General features: G+C 37.9%; 1 protein-coding gene across 1 annotated transcript in view; it reads right to left on the bottom strand.

Annotated features, from left to right (window-relative positions):
- Nucleotides 1-3,090: 3,090 nt before the first annotated feature.
- LOC135497655 (uncharacterized) overlaps nucleotides 3,091-20,401 on the bottom strand; it is a 38,520-nt gene continuing 21,209 nt past the window's right edge. The window contains exon 9 of the mRNA XM_064787486.1: nucleotides 3,091-20,226. Within this exon, the coding sequence (XP_064643556.1) occupies nucleotides 20,001-20,226 (226 nt within the window). The 3' untranslated portion in view covers nucleotides 3,091-20,000. The remainder of the gene's footprint in view (nucleotides 20,227-20,401) is intronic.

Raw genomic sequence — 20,401 nt, 5'->3', positions numbered from 1 at the left:
ATACCTTCTTTCCTAGGAATCTAACTCTCCCAAACCTTCTTTCCTAAAAATCCAAGTCCCAAGACCAGCTTTCCTAGGAATCCAAGTTCAAGCTTACCTTACCTTGAAATTGTTCTTTGCTGCTCGGCCGATTGACCGCTTTCTCGAGAAACTGCAACGAGCTCGATACGGGACCATGCCTATCCTAGCTATAGCGAAAATAACGTTTGGGTCATGAGCTGTTCTTTCGGTTGACATCTCGGCAGGAATGAAGGCCAATACAAGTTTCCAAGTGCGTTTCATAGGTCCAGAAAGCCGGCTAGACTGATGATCATGGTTTGAATGTGATCGACCCATTCCTTTATTGATGAATCAGTCAAATGATCGTAATCGATTATGCAAGAGGTGAAAAGGAAAAAAAGAAAAAGAGCAGACCGAGGGGGACCCGAACCTGCAGTTCTGGCTTACTAGGCAGGGAACATGACCACTACACTACGAGTGATTGGCTGGCCGTCATCCCGCCAAAGCCTTAGATATTTGAACGCATGTTCTATTATATGCCATACATTCTATTGTGTATGCAATTTAGATGGGCACGGACATTGGTTACGGGGACTTTAATTTAATGTAAAAGAAATGTAAGTCTCCCAGTAATCAGAGTCCTACCTTTTACATAGGAATCGTAGCCCAGGAACGGGAAGTCCGGGTAGGACAACCCTTCCTATAGTCAGTAGGACCTTGGTGCCGGACTTGCATTTCTTTTACATCGGCATACGCCGCCCTACGCTCTTAATAGGAATTAAGGTTTTTGAGGTTTTGAAAAGCTTTAAAGGTTTTCCGCCAACGCAAATACATGTGGCACCGTTTGACAATCACGCCGAGTGAAGTGCTTGCTTGAAGAGCGGGAAAAGATGACCAAATAATATCGGAGGCCAATGGCAACATCCCAGTAATCAGAGTCCTACCTTTTATACATAGGAATCGTAGCCCAGGAACGGGAAGTCCGGGTAGGACAACCCTTCCTATGGTCAGTAGGACTTTGGTTCCGGGCGGCCTTCCATTTCTTTTACATCGGCATACGCCGCTCTACGCTCTTAATAGGAATTAAGGTTTTTGTGGTTTTGAAAAGCTTTAAAGGTTTTCCGTCCAACGCAAATACATGTGGCACCGTTTGACAATCACGCCGAGTGAAGTGCTTGCTTGAAGAGCGGGAAAGATGACAAAATAATATCGGAGGCCAATGGCAACCTGATTGTAGGCCTAATGTTAGTTTAGAGGACTTCTTTGCAGACAATGTTCCGAATAAACTTAGCACAGTACATCAGTTTTTCAAGCCCAAATCATAAATTTCTTGTTGGTGGTGTGCTCTTTGATTCCTATTTATTACTGGGAATTGGCTCTGCTCAGCACGTAATCAACTTATCAATAATTGGGCCGAAGGCAGGCCTAATTACCTTTCCACTCCTGCGAAAATGGTCAGGAGCCGTTAGAGAGTCCATGAAATGTTTGCATTCTTGATTATGAAGGTAAAGATGGCTCCTGGTCGAGTTAACAGCACAGTATAATGTTTGCATCTTGTTCCCCTCCGACGCTGTAAGCGCCGAAATCCCTTCCGATGCATCATTTTTTCAGCTCCAGTTTCTTTCGGGGCTCATTTCACCGAACCGCGCTTAGCAGAATCTTTTCATATTTAAATTAAGGTTTGTATAAGCCAGTATCGAGTACATATGACGTATTAAAGGAGTTAACATATAAAAGTAAAACATGTTGATTCGAGATATTCAATCTGCAACTTGCCTTGCATTGTAGTTTTTGTAAAATTCGTAGTTTAAAATCGTATACCTTGAAACGCCAGTATTTCCGGATTGGGTTTAATACAGCACATGCATGTATGTGTATAGAGGGCAGCACTGTCTGGCATATCTGGGTGTGTCTTGTAATGTTTGATTAGAAAAAAAACCATTATAAAAGCATAATATTCTAGTGCTATATTCTATGCCACATCTTTGGCTGATTTGTACATCATACTTATTTTTATAGCTGCAAAGGGTATGTGGATGGATGTACTGTAACTGTACTTGGTTGTGACATTGTCTTTGTGTGTGTTTTTTCAGATTTACGACTTTGAGGAAGAACTTGTCATCAACGAGTACCCTGAAAAAGGGATTTGAGCCAAGTTCGGACCTCCCTGAATATTCGTGTGCCTTTCACCCACCAGAAATGTCATTGTAAAAATTGATTACATTCAATATAATATAAACCAACTGCAGTAGGGGATGCTAATAACCTAAGAATATTGGATAACATCCTTCCGTTTGACATGTTTAGCTCCACCCCTGTAGGGGGTATTTTGGTGCGACCAGTTCAGTATCAATTCCTGAAACTGTACCACTACCAGTCAACAACAGGGTAGATAGTAATGGCTATAGATTGGGCGTCATCTTCTCTGTCACTATCGGAGGCCTACTAATAATTCAGCAAAAAAGCCTTATAATTCAGAAACCAGAGTCAAATAATTCAGCAACTTAAGGGTATTTCGCACACCCAGCGCCTACTTTCTACATTTTCTCAGGCGGTGAAAATGCACATTCTCATTTCCTGTTCAAGTCTGGTGAAGATCAATTCTCCTGACCCGCCCAGCCCCTGATGAACATGTGAAAAGTAAGGCCCGCAATAGAATCCCATTCAAAAAGTCGAGTAAAACTTGATGATGCCCACTTACCAGCAGTGAATGTCAATCCTAAAGTCTTCTCCTTTCTTTGAAGGATGAAGATATGCACAACAACGGTAGATCGACATGGATGATAATTATTGTTTTGATACCGACTGATGCGCACGATGGCCACTGTATTCATTGCAAGAAAATCACTTGAAGGTAGGTATAGGCATTATGTTCTTCAAATGATAAGCGACCATTTTCACAGACTTGGGTCAAATGATCTTGGGGATCATCCATTAAGTGCGTATACACACTGAGGGGGGAGAGGAAGTTGGTGCCAGAGCACACAAGGCAATTATAGGGGGAAGACAGTCCAAAGATCAGCGGATAGGTGGATACTTTATTGACGGCCCCCTTGCACCTGGGGAAAAGAAAAACAAAGCAATGTAATGTAATTTAATCCAAACATGTTGGATGAAACTGTATTTATTATCATCTGCCAAACATCAATCAAATCCAAGAAAAATGTAAGCTTGGTGCTTCGTACCAGCAAAGAATCAACATTACTAATCTGATTAGAATCTACTGTGAGGGGGCCACTTGGGCAGTCTCACATCCACGGTGAATGAAATTGAAAGATCACCTCGGGGGGAAAGATGCCAGTAAAACTATGATAATTTTTTTGGCTGTGAATTCAGTAAGTCGGTAAGTCATCAACCAATCGTCCAGTAAGTCCAATTATAATTGGTTGAGATATGACAGTACATGCCTATTCCTGACAGTAGGACTCCCATCAGTCGGCATAAAATATGACATCAATATTATTATGAAGTTATGCAGCCTCACTGTCAAGAATGTCAAGCCTGTTCTGCCTCGTGATTTCCATTCTTTTTTTCTTAAATATGAATAAGAACAAGAGGCATGTCATGTCTGGTTTTTCAATTTTTTTCCAAATTGATAATAGCAATATACTTTTATGACTGTGGATTGACGATGTCAACAACCTTGTGAGGAGAGTCACAGCCTAAAAGAAAGCACTTCGCTGAATAACCCGCCCCGTTTGGCAGTACACATGTAGGCCTGTACATTATGTTCTTGAAGTCGACACTTGAGTCCTGAATAAAACAGTTCAAATAGGTCCAGCGAATTATTTGCATTGTGTTGCAGAAACAGATGTCGCCGATGATGATATGTCTCATTTTACTGATATCAGATTCAAGTCAATCAAAACTTTTAACAACACCTTGTTTCCAACTCAAATTTCTTATTCAATAGTCAGGAACATAGCATTTGTGACACACTCAATAGGGACTTTATATTGATTTGGAAGAAATACTAACCCTTTTGCTGCGGGTGACTGCACATAGCCCCATGACAAGCCTGTGACGTGGATCATGTCCTAAGAGTTTAAAGTTTTATTCACCAGAACTTGGGCGCACCCTTTCTATGCAGGATGCACCCAAGGAAGATTATTTTTTATCTTAATAGTACAGATGGGGACACTTTCCACCATTCAGATAACAGGAGGTTCTGGCATCCAGTATTGGTTCCAACTGTCAGCACAAGATGGCACCGGCCAAAAGTGGCGGCCGCAGCGAAAGGGTTGGCTATCTAGGATTAAGGACATCTAAACGCTCAAGAGCAATTTCTGGCATTTCAATCAAAACACGAAGATCTTTTTTCCACAGCACATACGACGACCTTCACCTGGGGTTCATACACTTCAAACAATAAAATTGCATATGAATATGCATAATGTAAGTGGTATTCAACTGTCTAATTAGCATTTTTAATGTTCATTAACAATCATTTAAATTTCAAATGAATTAACAAACTATAATGCCATTCGTCCCACTTAATTATATGTACTATTCAATTAATTTCAATAAACAATCAATAAGTATTACTTCTAGTTCCATACCGTATCATATGAATTAAGAACCTATTTCCCAAATTTTTCTTCCGTATTGACGGTACTACACTAAGTTCGATATACTGCATGTACTCATTGAAACTGGACTAATGATAATATAGGTTTGTAAGGAACAAGCTACGAGAATGTTCCGTGTCCTGGATAGCCCCTTAAAACTTTGTAAGGGATCGCCCATGATAAATACAGAACCATAGAAAGATAGGACCCCTCGAGACTCCCTGACATTATACCTATTTATCTATCAGAGTATTAATGAATACTATTAAAAACCTACAATCTCATCAAAATCTGGTAACTCTATCTTAACATTGAAGTATGTGCGCGTAAGCTTCATCAAGTCAGCGATTCGTGATGCAGTGGCCATTTTAAAACCTGGACCCCCTTTCTACTCAGTGATCGACTACCAATTTGGGGCAATTAAACGCTGAATTCTTGGCAAACATTCGAATTACTGTCTAAGAAAGAAAATAAGGACAGTATCAAATACCTGTAGACCCCTTCATCTTATTTCCTCAATTGACTACCTTTTCGGCCGTAATCAGGAATTGTAATGATTCCATTACCGTCTGATGATCCCATTTCACAAGCTGGTAAAATAGTGTCAAATCACGACCCTCTGTCGACTGAACGTTGATCATCTTGGGGGAGGGCTGTCCAGGGTTCACACTGCACAAGTCTTGGGAGCTGTTTAATGCAGGCAAGTCGAACGACTCTCGCAGAGAGGCTATCCAACCGGTGTCGTTTTAATCAGCAATGACAAATGGTGAACATTCGAAACCATCAAAACACAACATCAAATTCATCGGATTTGCACAGTTTTTACCTCGGTCTGACTTTGCTAAAAATATCATTGAAAGTTCTATGAAAAGTGAACACGAATTTTCGTAATACAGAACGTTACAACAGAAACTTAGTGTTTTTAATAGATTATAGACCAGCTTTAAGATTATATGTCATATGTTTCACCTTGTCCGAGATTTTACCAATAAGAACAGAAGCGAAAGTGTTGAATTATAATGTACGAAGACCGAGAGAAGAAGCATAGATACCAGTAATAATTTCCTGAATTTTCAGCACAGCACAACAATTTCACTGGTATAACTCGACAACGGGTTGTTACAAAAGGACATGCTTAAAAACTACAGTTAAACATTTTGGTCTGTTATTCAAAAGCTCTTGAGCAGTTCGTATGCCATCTGATCACAATTGCAGGAAATGTAGAGGCATTGTATTGTTCTTGCAAAATTTACTTAAAAAAACTTAGCCACATGTCATGGATTCACACTTCACAGTCCACATACGAACAGAGGTACAGTTGAACCTCCCTCAGCAGACACCTCTCTATTAGGGACAACCTCTCTATTAAGAGCACTAGTTTTGGTCCCAAACTGGTTCTTTTCCTTTAAATTGACCTCTGTAATTGGGACATCTCTCCATTAAGGACAGCACTTTTCAGTCTGAGGGTGTCCTTAATAGAGAGATTCCACTGTACTGTCGAAAATCTTCAATGCCTTCGCTACGTAGCCGGCAAAACCGAAATAAACTGCTCATTTTCCAGTCCTCATGTGAATCATAAATCATGGAAGTTGAATTCTGTCCCAGATGGGAAATGAAAATATGATCAAATGACATACCGTCAATATCCTGGGAGTTGCAAATTCAGAACAGAACAATTCTTTTTACAAGAGAGCTGTGCGTGTCACATTGCTATCAGTTACAGTATAAAAATTATAAGCTGCCGGAGATGCATCACGTGAAGTTATCTCAGTTTATCTAGGTAAGGTCACCTCGGAATAATTCCCCAAGTTCATGCCTCGATAATCCCAAGCTGGCTCTCTTGTTATCGTCTAAAAGATACAACAAGGACTAGGTACGTGTACACAAAGCTTTTTCTAGTCATTCAAAAGCAGCGATAAAAAAGTTTAAAACAATTTTTTTAAAGACTGATATTAGATCGCTGAGATCACATCCAATCATTAATATTAAGTACAAAACCTTGAAATGGTAATTTTCATAAAATTTCTACACGAAATGCGCGGGATCTAAGCAGAGAAACATGGTCAACACGTCACAATCAGCAGTCTACAAAAGCTTCAGGTCAAAAGTATGAAAATACACGGCAAAGACAACGGATTATTGAAGTACCAGTAGGTTGCTAATGTGTGTCCGATGAAAATCGGTTTATACAGATTAGACAAGGACATTTTTCCATAGAGGAGGTAGAGTCAACTCCAGGAGATGACAAATCACATGAATTATAATATACATTAACTCTTTCGCTTCCATAGGGTTTTAGAAGTGTACCTAACTTGGCTTAGGAAAAGTTTCATTGTGAAATAATGTAGCATTACCCAATCTTAGGGACGAGGTGTGCGTCGAGTTGACTGCAGTGCTGCCATCTCGTTTTTTCAGGTGCAACCAACTAGACTTCTAGTGCCTGTGGTTAAACGATAGAGCTTGGTAAAAATTAGGCAGTACGTATACTGTGGGCCAGTTGTACCCGGTGAATGGACCCTGGTCCGGTAGTGAAAGAGTTACTGTTGGACTGACGGAGTGTAATTTTTCAGCAAAAATTGCTGTGCTCTTTTCAAATGAAGTTCATATCCTGTACTTCTATAACATTTGTGATAGAGAATATGTCTGAGAGTCGCATATATGCTAAATCTCATTTTTAACCATTCAGAAAATTCTGGTCACAATTAACAGATGGATTAAAACATTGCACATATTTACTAGTTTTCCAAATTACCACATTTTCCAAGGATTTGGAAACTGGGGCAAGATTTCTCCTTATCAGAGGCGTGTACCGAGATGTTATAATCTCAAAACCTTGTATGCCAAACATGCCATTTTCAGATAAACCGATACCCCATAATACAGGACTTCCACGACCTCGCATTGATCTTACATGTATATAATTAATGCGGATATGTACATTACCAGAAGACGTGGATCTTGTTGCTTGAACCATGACGAGCATTAGAAAGGTAACAGGCGCCCAGAAGTACTGTTATTGCAGTGCAGGTGTATCAATTATGGCATTATAAGCCATAGAATATTTTAGACTTGTCGAATAGTTGTTCAAGAAACTCAGGGTTTTCCAACTGTTCAACTCGGCTCGTTGCTGAAGATCTCCCATGTAAACGTGGTATAGATCACGCACTGAAAAACGTGTGCAACACAAACTCACTCCTGGGGATGATTTGTATTGTATGCATTATTTAGCTTTGATGAGGGAGATTTCGTGGCTGAAATAAGCGCACCTCATCCAAGAACCTTATAGTAGTTGGAGAACCCTGAAACTGTAAACACAAAACTTTTATACAATTGCGAAAAACCACTGAATCAACCACATGACCACCACATATCAGCACGGAAAATTCAAAATACGAACATACATATCAACACTGTCATTACCGTTACTTTAAAACCGAACGTGTCACATTTTGCAAAATGCCACTAGACACACGATGTTTCCACGGAATCAAAATCACTATAAAACGGCCGTGAGACGGAAACTCACGCCAGTGATAATCTAAATCTAGAGGTTCAAGGTTCCACAAAATTCCTCAAAAGTTAAAATCACAGACTTGCACTGCACAGTAAACAGTTTGATAATAGTTCATAGTTATTAAAATGTCTATCCTACATATGTATACCACAGTTGACCCTTCTAGAACTTAGGTCCCCTGCCTCTCAAAACAGATTCAAAGTACATGTAACTGCATCATTTCTAAAGCCGAAAGATCTTTGCAGATCTCTTGTGCCACGAGGACTCCCTATAAACCTGCTTCCAGATAAAAGCTCTTCACGAGGAGTATCACAGACAAAGCCTACTAGATGTAGTTTGTGAGCACACTGGCCTAAGATAATTGTGGATACAATACGCTTATCTGGAAACATGAATGAAGTATTTTTTATCAGAATTTCAGGTTACTGATACAATTCTTGTCAATGTCTCGTTTTTCAGAGAAAAGGGAACCTTCGTCCTAGGGATCAACATACCTGGAATGTCCTATTCGATACGGTAAGTTCTATTGTGAACAAAATAATGTCAAAAACCTACAAATTTTACAACTACATTAAAAGACCAGTTTCAATAAGCACATAAACATATCAACACACTATCCGACCAATCAGAAGCGGCATGGTCATTGAAATAACAAGCTTTTTTCGTTTTGAACACTTTGAAGTGTAAATCTTTGAAGTCAATGATAAAAGTTTCTTGGGACGAAGACAAGAAGGAGATTTAATTGAAATCTGTTAAAAAGAATGGTTTTCAGTTGAAAAGCTGCCATGGCTCTTTTAAAACTCCTCTAACAAACCTGACAGCAGATTTTGTAGAAAATCGAAGAAATACTGTACAGACAGTTAAAATAATCAATCTTCTTTAGAACCCGTCAAACGATTAATTTAATTTCTTTCAGAATTCTCCTTGCAACCGTAACTAGTTTTTGAGAAAATATGATAATTCATGTTGACCGCTGGTTTGTAGGAGCTAAAAGTTCCAATTGGCTATAAATGAAAATAGGATAAGGTATATAAGATTGTCTGCAGATGGGTCCAGATTCACCGCACCAAACTATAAACAGACACCGTGAACAACTTGGGTAGCCGAAACACACATTTAAGATGATTATAGAAATATAGGGGGCCAATCGAGGCCAAAATCTCCCTCCAACAAACATGTGGACAAGCTGGTTGACAAGGCATTCAATTAAATTTCATTTTACAAGTTCTGTGAGAGCTAGCATGCTAACCTCTTATCATAGGCAAAACTCTTGTTGCACTGACATCTCAGTTGCACTGACATTTCAAGGGTTGACCATAGACACTGTTTGGCTAGAACTTGCAATCCTAAAACAATTAGAACTATTGTTACAATTTAACAATAACATGATGCAAGCGACTTTAATCATCGCCAGTCAGTGTCAGCAATACAAAATTCTTCATCATCAAAAAAAATTTCTGATATAATTTAAAACACTTTCGATGAAAATTTGGACCTTTCTGATTTCACTAAGCGAAATTACCACTATAAATCTGCCCTCCTTTAAAAACAACAAATTTAATTCCAATACCGAGTCAACGAGGAGCCCACAATTACAAACGACCACAGTGAAGTCGAGGTGTCTCCAACCAGTGGAGAGCCAGGGACGACACCTGGCATTAAAAAGACTCAAAAATGGTCTGGCAATATCATAAATATGTACAGTAAAACGTCAAACGATTAACTTAACTACAACAGGAAAATAGACAAGTTCAGTTGCAAAAGCCAGTAAATCCACTTTCTTCTTTGCATCAACGATGAGGGGAGGTGACAGATGGAGTATATGTACATGTACTTCTGGTCTTTTCAAGTTAACGCAACCTTTCTGCTGCAACTCTAATGGATTTGCATTAGAACTGATATCTTATTACAACAGGATTTTGCGGGTTTGCCATAAAACGGTTTGGTATTCAGATCCAGAGTAGTGTAAGCTTCATTTTACCATAGTTATCTCATTTCTTGGGGAACTGCGCTTTTAGTGGCTTTTGCACCTGAACTCTTCATCAATTTATCCCAACTTTGTGACTTCCAACAGAATTTTAACTTCTCACATGAACATGAACATGATTACTGCGCTTTGGGAGTGGAGTGGGGTGGGATTATGCACCGCCCAAACAAGCTAGGTACAAGTCTGTTAGGCGTGAAAGCTTTAATAAGTGATTGATTGGCATCAAATCATCGCATCTTTTTGACAGCATCCGTGCACGGTCCAAAAGGGTCAATGAACCCACACTACTCCACACCTAGCGCCCCCTACATTTGATTGCACAAAGCAACAAGTACACACAGACTCGCACGCTTGACTGAGGTATTAGATATGCAAATTACTTAATAATATTCATACATCGTCATAAGACTGCAGAACTACATCAGAACATATTCCTCACAAGAAAACCTAATAAGTTATCAAGATTTTAAAATAGTGTATTATTCCACACGTTTCTACATTTGTATATAAACCTCCACCCCTTGCAACCAGAATGGCTTCTTCTATGTCAGAAAATGCATCAAGGATTATGCCACTAGGTTCAGAGGGGTGATATTTTTTTACCTTTTAACACATTTTATGTTAGTCTGAAAAATCTACATACGACTCTAATTACACGCTTTTAAACTAATAAATAAATTCCTTTATCTTGACTAAATACAAGTCCTAAGAACGAACTAAAAAACCCTGGATATTCGTCTAAGATATGCCGCGAGTGCACATGCCTCATGGAGGTCAGCGTGAGAAAGTTAAACATGCATTATACTGAGAGGCACTCCCTTAACATGGTCACAGAGAGTCGAAAGGACTCCCAAGCAAAACACTGTACCAAGGGCACATAACTCGGTGACCAAGGATGCTACCGATAAAATTCAAATAAACTCGGTGCCAATTCACAAAATATTTTAATCTATTGCATGCAATGAATTTAAAGGGCTTCTTTCAAAACATGATTTCATCACTTAAATATTATCCATCGCCCTAACATTTCCATTGATACAGAAAGTATGAACAATATTGAAATTCTGTCAGAAAAGGTCAACGTCAGCATATAAATGTATTGCTGGTGAGTACTAAATCATCAAATAGGAAAGTTTTTGCTGCAATTTCAGACACTTTGCTTAAAAGTGTAAAAGTTTCACAAACATGGGTGTTAAATTTTCAAATGTTTACAATATGTGTAAATGAATAAAGGCTCTATACAAATGACTTAAATACACAGAGATTCGCAGAAGAAAGTATTATGCATAAGGTCACATACACTGAATGATCAACTTTTTCAAGACTGAAAACATGAATTTGCGATTTATTTTCAGTAGTGCTTACTACCCCTTCCCCCTTCACCATGCTCACCTACGGTACCCCACTCATGGCTTGACCACAGAACCTCTCAAAATGTCAAACTCACCCTAATATTGAAGCCAAACTGATGCTGTAAACTTTCCGAGGTGAGTGAGATCTGCATGCCAATTCAGAGCAGTCAAACCACCACAATAAAATCCCACAAATTTTATTGCAAACACTTTTCAAATAAAATTCAAGTAGCAGTGACATTTCCTTGAAAAAGTTGACCACATGGCCACCAATAATGCCTTGAGAAATAATTTACAAAGATATTGCAAGAAAGATAACAATTTCTTGAACAGTTTGCATGACAACGTAAACGCCTATTATTTGCATTGAAAACTATCAAAACCACGCTTAATTAACAATAACAATGATCTAATAATCAGTAGTATACTGGAGTTAATTACAAGTAGAGGTATGGTCAAAACACATCACCTCACAATAAACTAAGAACTTGTTACTAGTATTCCACTGCAATAGCACACCATCTCAAAGACAGGCGTTATGACTCGGAGCACAACACTTCAAACGTCGTCCTCGCCAATTGCACTCAATTTGAAAGAAGTGTTCTCGGTTATAAAGGGTTAACCATCACTCGATATTCTTGTGAAAACTGTATTGGTGATGCTACTTCCTTCCTGAACCAGCGATGTAGTGACTGCAGACTTATATAATACTTCAAAGACCCTCTAATATGATATTAAATATCTATGCATGGCCAAAACTAGAGAACATTATTTAATATCTAAAAGGAGACTATCTGTAGGCAGGAGCCATGTAGGTAAGATTAAAGTTACATTACGTTGACAATAGGGATCTCACTTCTCTTACACTTCATCGAAACTATCCCTTAATCCAACCAGACCCAAATTAACCAATTTGACCTACATTTCGCATTAAGGATGAGCTTGACCGACATATCATATTGAAGGATGAGCTTGACCGACATATCATATTGAAGGATGAGCTTGACCTGCATTTTATGTTATGTATGCCATTGTATTTTGTGGAAGAATACAGCAGTCAAGCATAGCTCTGTCCAATTTTACCGGGTTTCTGCATACCGGGATAATTGGCAATCCGGCAAGTCACAAGTCACAGGTTTGACGTAGATGTCGAAACACCAGGCAAGTGACGAGACTGAAAACTATATAGATTTCACCGGGAGACAGCATCTTTATACAAAACAGTTCATTATTTTTTAGCAACCGTCACATGGAGTGACTTTGAACAGTGGGGTAACCTTCGAACACCTACAGACGTTTTTTACAGCAACACATTTTCCAGAGGGTAGGTACCCCATTGTTAAAACGTCCAAGCCCCTTAGGTTCATGTTTTTATACCCTCTACCCAAACAGAAACCAAGATAAGTCTCAATAAATCACTACAGCGCTGGTTCAACTGCCAAAGAAACATCAAAACTGAGGTACTATTAGGAATAATTCTGTGCTATTCAAACAGAAGGACATTTATCAGTAGAAAGTGGATTTCTCTCAGGAACTTTAAGACTTTATCACAATTTTTTGAGCCAGGAGCAGAACAATCTAGTTGAGCAGAGCACATCTTATGAAAAGACCAGTTTTATCAAAATGTGACCTTTGGAAAGCAGAACATAAATTCCTACATGTAAGAACACTTTTGTCTTTATACAACTATTTCCTCTGAAATTAAGTCTTGAATAAGTCAACATTACTGAATTGTTCATGAAGAGAACCTTAAAAAGCATTATATTTTTGCAACCACTCAAATCAAAAGCACAGAGTCTACCCGGGCCTCTTCTTTTCATAATGGGCAACTATTGTGACCATTTTAATACAGTTGATGGCAAACCATACATGATTACTTCCACTTCGGCAGCCCTGCTCAAAATCATGAAGTTGTCTAAAATTCATAACAGGGGAAGATATGTTTAATAATTATTGCATCTTTGGCAGATATCCTTTCTAGATTTACTCAAAATTCCGAAACTTTTTAACACTTTTAAGTACAAAACCGCCTGCGTCTACAATACCACCTACAAAACATACATACAAACAAACTACCACGAGGTTCGTGAACTACACAACCATGACCTTTGGCACTTCTACTGAACACAACCCCTGGGATACCTTGCTCGAGACTAACACAGAAAATGACGAGATCAGCGGAAAAAGAAATGCAATCCCCGTCATAGACCCATAAAGGATCATGGGAGATTTACCGTTATAGAAAAACAATTAAACTTCGTGACCAACGCACGATAGTTAATCCCGCGACTGAATCAAAAAACTAACTGATGACTGTTTGACAAAGGCACATAAAAAATAGCACAATATTTTTTAATCACAGGTTTGATTTACATGAAAATGGTTAAAAAATTCTTCTTACAGGGATATATGAACAGGGAATGGTTAATTTATTGGCACTTAAATCCGAACCAAATGGAATTTTATGTTTATCTCCTCCAAAAAAAATGCAACTAAACAAATCATTCCTCGGGAGGATATTTTTTCCAAAGAAAAAAATTGCATAAAACTGTTTTGCCAGATAAAACCAAGAATGCATTAAAGATTGGTCTGTAATAAATCTGATTATGATAAAGGAATGATACACTACTGATGCACAACCAAGCAGGCAACTCTGGGGACCTATAGAAAAATTAGCTGAGGAAGTCAAGTCGTTCCTGAGCTTTTGAAAAAGCAAGAGGGGAGGGTGTTAACCTACAACACATAACTTCACACTCTACATAAACAGTACAATGGTTATTGCTTTGGTATTTCAACACAAAATGTAAAGAGTTATATACATATCATATTTGCATTACGGTAAAAAAATGAACACACACACACAAACTAAACGCATACTTATGAAAAATTCGGTATTCCGAGTCAAGGTATTCCCAGGGGCATAGACCTACATGTATCCTAATCTTTCAAGTACTAAGTTTAACTCTAATATCCATTTGATATAAGAAAATAGAGATCATACTAGCTATACACTATTATACTTGCGCTAATTGTGACCAATCACTACTATGACCACTACGTTACTTCAAAAGCTAAATTCCCGTTATGAAAAACACGGGCGGTTAAAAAATGTACACATTGTCCTATGATATTCCAATGATTATAAATGTTCCCATATATGTGCATTATGATACAAAGTGGTCCGCTTGTAATATCAATTGTGGTTAACATCATGCTAATTAATCAGCTACAATCTCAACTAGTCGGTACAATTTGCTAATGACCTAATTAAGGAACACACTAGATTCTTTTACATGAAGATTACAGTTACACAGAAGACAGAGAATGCGAAAGTTGGGCTACGCCATCTTATAACCTGCTTTCACTTAGGCATTCCAAATCTACAAAGTCATGACATACATGTTCGAAAAACAAAAATCTGTCTCAAAGATTTGACAATATGACTTTTCAAGAAACACATAATTTAATATTTATAACTTGAGACTTTTTTAATGCTTTCGTATTTTATCTTGCTGCTCATCCTGCCTACTGCCCTCCATAAAAACAGGTATATAGAATTATAACTTGTACAGACATGATTATCTCTACTAATGACATGGACATTTTTATGTCCATGAAAACGTATATAGTAACACTTAAGACAAAAACAATATTATTCAACAGGAAAGTATATAGAATACCATTTCAGATCTAGAAATGAAATGCATGCACATAAGACATCACACGACTATGATCGAAATTACTAGATAATTCATATTTTCTTCCCAATGCAAGTTGGACACCCTTCTTTTCTATGCTCGTAGAAATTGGTGAAACTTCACCACCACAGGCACAGAGAACGAAGGTCTATTTTCCTAAATCAGTTGGACTCGCATCCCAACAAAGCCTTCATAGTCTAAATTGAAAATATAATGCATAATAATTAATCATTCATTTACGTGCTCATTAAATATTATAGTGCAGATTAACGATCTTATAATCAATTGAACATTTAATAAATACTTGGCTATTTATGTAGCATATACTGGTCTAGTTCGATCTGGAGGGCAGCGGGGTACAAAAGGTTCTAAGTCAGGTAAAGCAGGGATAAGTCAGTGCCAGAGTAAAAAATTAATGTGAAAATGATGTCCTACCCTGGCCTCTAAAATGGTGATTTTTTACCGTTTTCCAAAATTCAAAGTTTTACACAAGGCTGAGGCATAGATCTTACCATTTCTGCTGTCAAATTAAGCCCTTTCATTGAGGAGGAAAAAAAAAGGGATCCTCCAAAAATCGGAAACGTCTCATCCCTGCTAAAGGGGTGAAAAGCTCAGTTAAGTTACATACTGCTAAGCAAATACATCTATGTTGAGTCATTTCAGAAAAAACACCATCACAGAAATTTATTTCAGAAAAAATAAACAGCATCTTGAAGCCATAATATTGGTTAATGGAAGTTAAGCTAAAAGCAGATTTAACCTGGAGAATCAATTCCCCAACTTGCAGTGAATCAGACAGGTCTTCCAACTTGCTGAGCTGTACTATCCTAAAAAAGGAGAAATTTTCTTAATATTTTTGGAAAATATTTGTTTTTTGAGTCTTCCAATAAGGTTTTAAATGAGGCTACTCAGTAAGTTGGGAGGCCTTTCTTGAAATACACAAGATCAAAATAAGATGGTATTCCAGGGTGGATTCAGGCAGTTATATCATATCATTACAAACTCTCAGGTCAGCAGCTTGGGGAGAAATTATGGTTTGCTTATGTCACTGTGGAGGAACACCAAAAGAAATCACTTTCGGTGGTTTAGGTAGTTTGATCGGAAATTTTCAGGCCACAAAATGCCATCTGAATGAAGATTTTTAATGTTTGTGTTCCTCCAAGTGCTCATGAAGCGCTCAACAAACAAGCAGTTTCTATCGTTGCACCATGCGATGTAGCCATGAGAACATGATAAATGACAGCAACTTTACCAATTTAATGGCAGCTTCCAATTACAAACTTCATGCTGAGACAAGACCACTAATGAATATTCATAGGTTGGAGGGTCGAGGCCTATCAATTAGACGAGTGCATGTTTTTAACTCTCAAGTACATATTTGGAGAGGTATTGAAAAAATATTTGTTGTGCAAGTCTACAGATATAAAGAAATTATTTGATGAAAAAATTAATTTCGAATTTTGCTAATTGGGTAATAGTGTTTTGAGTTTTTTCTGCCAGTTGGCTGAAAAGAGTGGAAATATCAAAGTCTGTCTAATTTGTCGATTATCAAAAAATTTCCGTGGTCAATCACCATTTTATTTTTCACCATTTACTTGCCCGACTGTCCGGAATAACATAATCTAAATTTCAGATTAACAACACCACGCGTTCTTTGATGCGTCGCAGTCAAACATTGACAATTTAACTGCTAAAAGGCTTAAAAAATCAATTGTGGTCTTGTCTCTGCTGTCGTGGCCATGTTGCAGGTCGCTGGGAGAGAAACTGCTTGGTCTCCGAGAACGCCATCCCTTAATCATAACGGTGCAAGAGCAGATTGTTAAGCATGAGGAATTCAATACCACTTTGATCACAGCTGGGGACTGATCTGTACTGACAGGAGACAGGTGATCCTGGCCATTTTCAACCATTTACTTGAAGCAAGTCCCATCAAAGACGGCTAAAATAAGGAAATGCAAGTGAAAAGTTGCATTTTGAAAGAACCTGCCTTCAAGAGCTAAATTTGTGAGGTGATATCCTAGGATCACCAGTCACCGAATGGCCAAACTACAGATCAAACAAATCTTTTTCAATACTGGTTATGGATTTTACTCCGAACAATGGAAATATCACTTCTAGTTCTACATAAAATAAACTAAATTATTATATAAACTCTACAACATCTGGATGCACTGGTCAGCAAGATCCTGTATTGGGAGGCTGCCTTGTGCTGAAAGCTACATCACCTAAAATTTGTCAAGTTGGTGCAGTGTCAGTAGATCTACTTTACCATTACCCATGAACCATATTCCAAAAAGAGCTTTCCCATGGAAGGCATGAGGATAGATACAACGCTGTCCAAAAACATTATACCGATACAAAAAATGGGTAACAAATGGGCAAGTTTGGTTCATTTCTTAAATGACCTTACGAAAGTTTACAGACAGAAAAAGAAAATTATTACTTCATTGTGATTTTCTAAACATTGCTGGCTCTTGTTGTGTGTGATGGTTTTGGTAAACTTTCAAAGAGATTGCACATCATTTACGACTCCTACTCCGACTTCAAATTTGAGAGTGAACAACAGTCGTCAAATTACATCTGCGATTCAGCTGAACTTTTCACATTATTGATAAACTGTGTAATACACTAGAGTAACGTTTCTCAATTAAACTAAATCAAATATATCGAAAGAACTATAACTCAACCTCGGGGAAGACATCGGAGTGGAAGTCGGAGGGTGCGCAACATCTCTATTACTACTAACTCTGCCACCAAACTCCTAACATACAATACCACACCACCACCAGGTGCCCAAGTCAATGACACTTATCTCAAAACCATAGGGCCTAGGGCGTGAAAAAGCTTTAAGTAGGAAAAATAGGTTACCTTTGCGTACTAAAGAAAATAGGTTTTGATTTATTATTATGTTACCTAGAGAAATCTAATCTACAGACCACTGGTTCAAAATTTGTCTACACACTTCTTGTAATCCTTCAAGAACCAATCATTTTCTGGTACTTCCCCTTGTTATGGATTCTTTTATTTAAAGATGGGAAATCTGTGTACCCCAGAGAAAGGCCACTGCATCCTGACTGTCGGGGTATTTTCACTTTAGGGATGTGAAAGTGTTCAGAGCAGCAAATGAAGTTAAAAATTGCCATGAGAACTGCCTTTAAAACATTGTGCAAAACTGTGTCGTTAAAATGCCTATTTTCAGTCGGATCTTGAAAATTCACAGACATAGATTTTTCTATCTCTCTAGTCAAATCCAATGTTTTTCAAGAAAAAGAACTAACTTTGTCACATCCCTGGGTACTTTCTCCCAAAATCAGAAAAAAGGGAGGGGGGAATTTGAAGGATAAGGCGACAGAACTTAACACCGGTCACCAAAATTTCATACTGTTGACAAATCTTCTGCAAAAACCTTTTCTGCATCCCAAGTTCTTGAAAGATTAACATTGCTACATGTAAGTCTAACCATAAAAGGATAATAATGATTATAAGCCAAAGTCACCAATTGCACAAACACAAAAATACACTAATTCAGAGACGTATTGATTTAGAACACATGTACACGTTATACAATGGTTAATTAAAAATGCAAAAGTGGTGCCCACATTGGGACAAAATTCTAAAAAAAACACAAAGTGGTGCATTACAAATTGATTATTTATAATAAGACCCCAAATTTACATATTCATAAGCCAATTTACATATTAATTAACCAATTTACATATTGATGAGCCATACAAATAGATTATATCACAGTATTATAATTGTATTAAAACTATGCCACCGCGGCCTTTCACATCCACAAGTAGCAGCATGCGATCATTGAAAAATATCCTAGCCTTGATTTCACCATTTATACAAATATATTTCAAATTCGAATTCCAACTCTCAACGACAATGTAGATAAAACTATTCATCGTTATGCACAACGATACCTAGGGTTCAAATTTGGAACTAATAAAATACAATGATTTTGAAAAGAAATCCTGTCGAATTCAGAGAAACTATTTTCGTGTCACTTCTCAATGCGTAAGGTGACGAAGTGTCAAAGTTCTACGCCATCACACAGAGACATCTAGAACCAAAATGTGGAACTCAATCATGCAGGATTTAAATCTCAGGAACAAACCATGAAACTCCAAATTCGACTTATTGATGCATAAGGCGGTAAAAATGCTAGTCTATTCACCACGAATGCACAAACAGCTAAACCTCGACCAATAATTTGGAACTATTGGATATAATACAATGATTTGGAAACCACTAGGATACGTTTCTAGGTTACAGACGAACAGGTCAAACAGCTACATTCACTCTGAATGCGCGAGTTCTCATAAATTGGACTCCCAACAACCCTCAAGAATCAAAAATGACATTTTTGTAGGTAATAAACAGACAAAATTCTGTTTAGAAAAAATTCTGAATCAGCAAATGGGCAAACTGTGGCCATGATGTGGTTTTCAGGCAATATTTTTTTTTAAGTAGTTGGATTATTAACAACCACACCAAACAGTGAATGGACTTGTTACGGGTCGGATATTTACTTGATCTTTGTAAAAGAGGTATTGACATTTTTCATCTCGTGCGGGAAAACACCACAAACTTTTCAAAACGAGGTTCATAAAGCTAGAAAGCTTTCACCTTTTTATTCAAACAGAGAATACTTAGCCTGGACAATCATGGCCAATTCATGGCATGGACAATCTTCTTTTGGCAATAACTACTGACCATTCTTCACGTAAAAACCCACCAAAATCAGTTTGGTTCTTGAATGGTTGATTTGAATATCATAGCTAAAATCCACTAATCTAGTGTATCAAACAAGAATTCTCAAAATTAGACAAAGTGTCGATTAAAGTTCACTCAATTACAACAAGGCCAAGAATCTTAAATTTCAAATAAGCGAATGTCACATAGACATGACTTGCAAGAGGGAATGGTCTGAAACTCCATTTCAGACTTGCAAGACGGAACAACCTGACGCTCCATTTCAAACTTTATTCTTCTTGCGGGACCTTCGCTTGTTGAATCAGTCTTCGGTTTTTCTATTACGTCGTCGGCAGATGCGTCTTCGTCAATCATCATGACAAGCTGCCCGAAAACAGTCCGGTGCCTAATAACCAAACGGTATTCCTCAGTGGTACAAACTTCACAAACAACTCAAAACTCAACAACGCACAATCTCGTTTGGCAAGAGAAATTTCCGACAAAATCTTCTGGGAAATTCTCAAAATGGAGCCATTCAATAAATACCCTTGAATTACATACAACTTTTTAAAAACTTGAAA

Source organism: Lineus longissimus, chromosome 13, assembly GCF_910592395.1.
Source record: "Lineus longissimus chromosome 13, tnLinLong1.2, whole genome shotgun sequence".
NCBI lineage: Eukaryota > Metazoa > Nemertea > Pilidiophora > Heteronemertea > Lineidae > Lineus > Lineus longissimus.
This window is presented reverse-complemented; position numbering and strand designations above follow the sequence as displayed.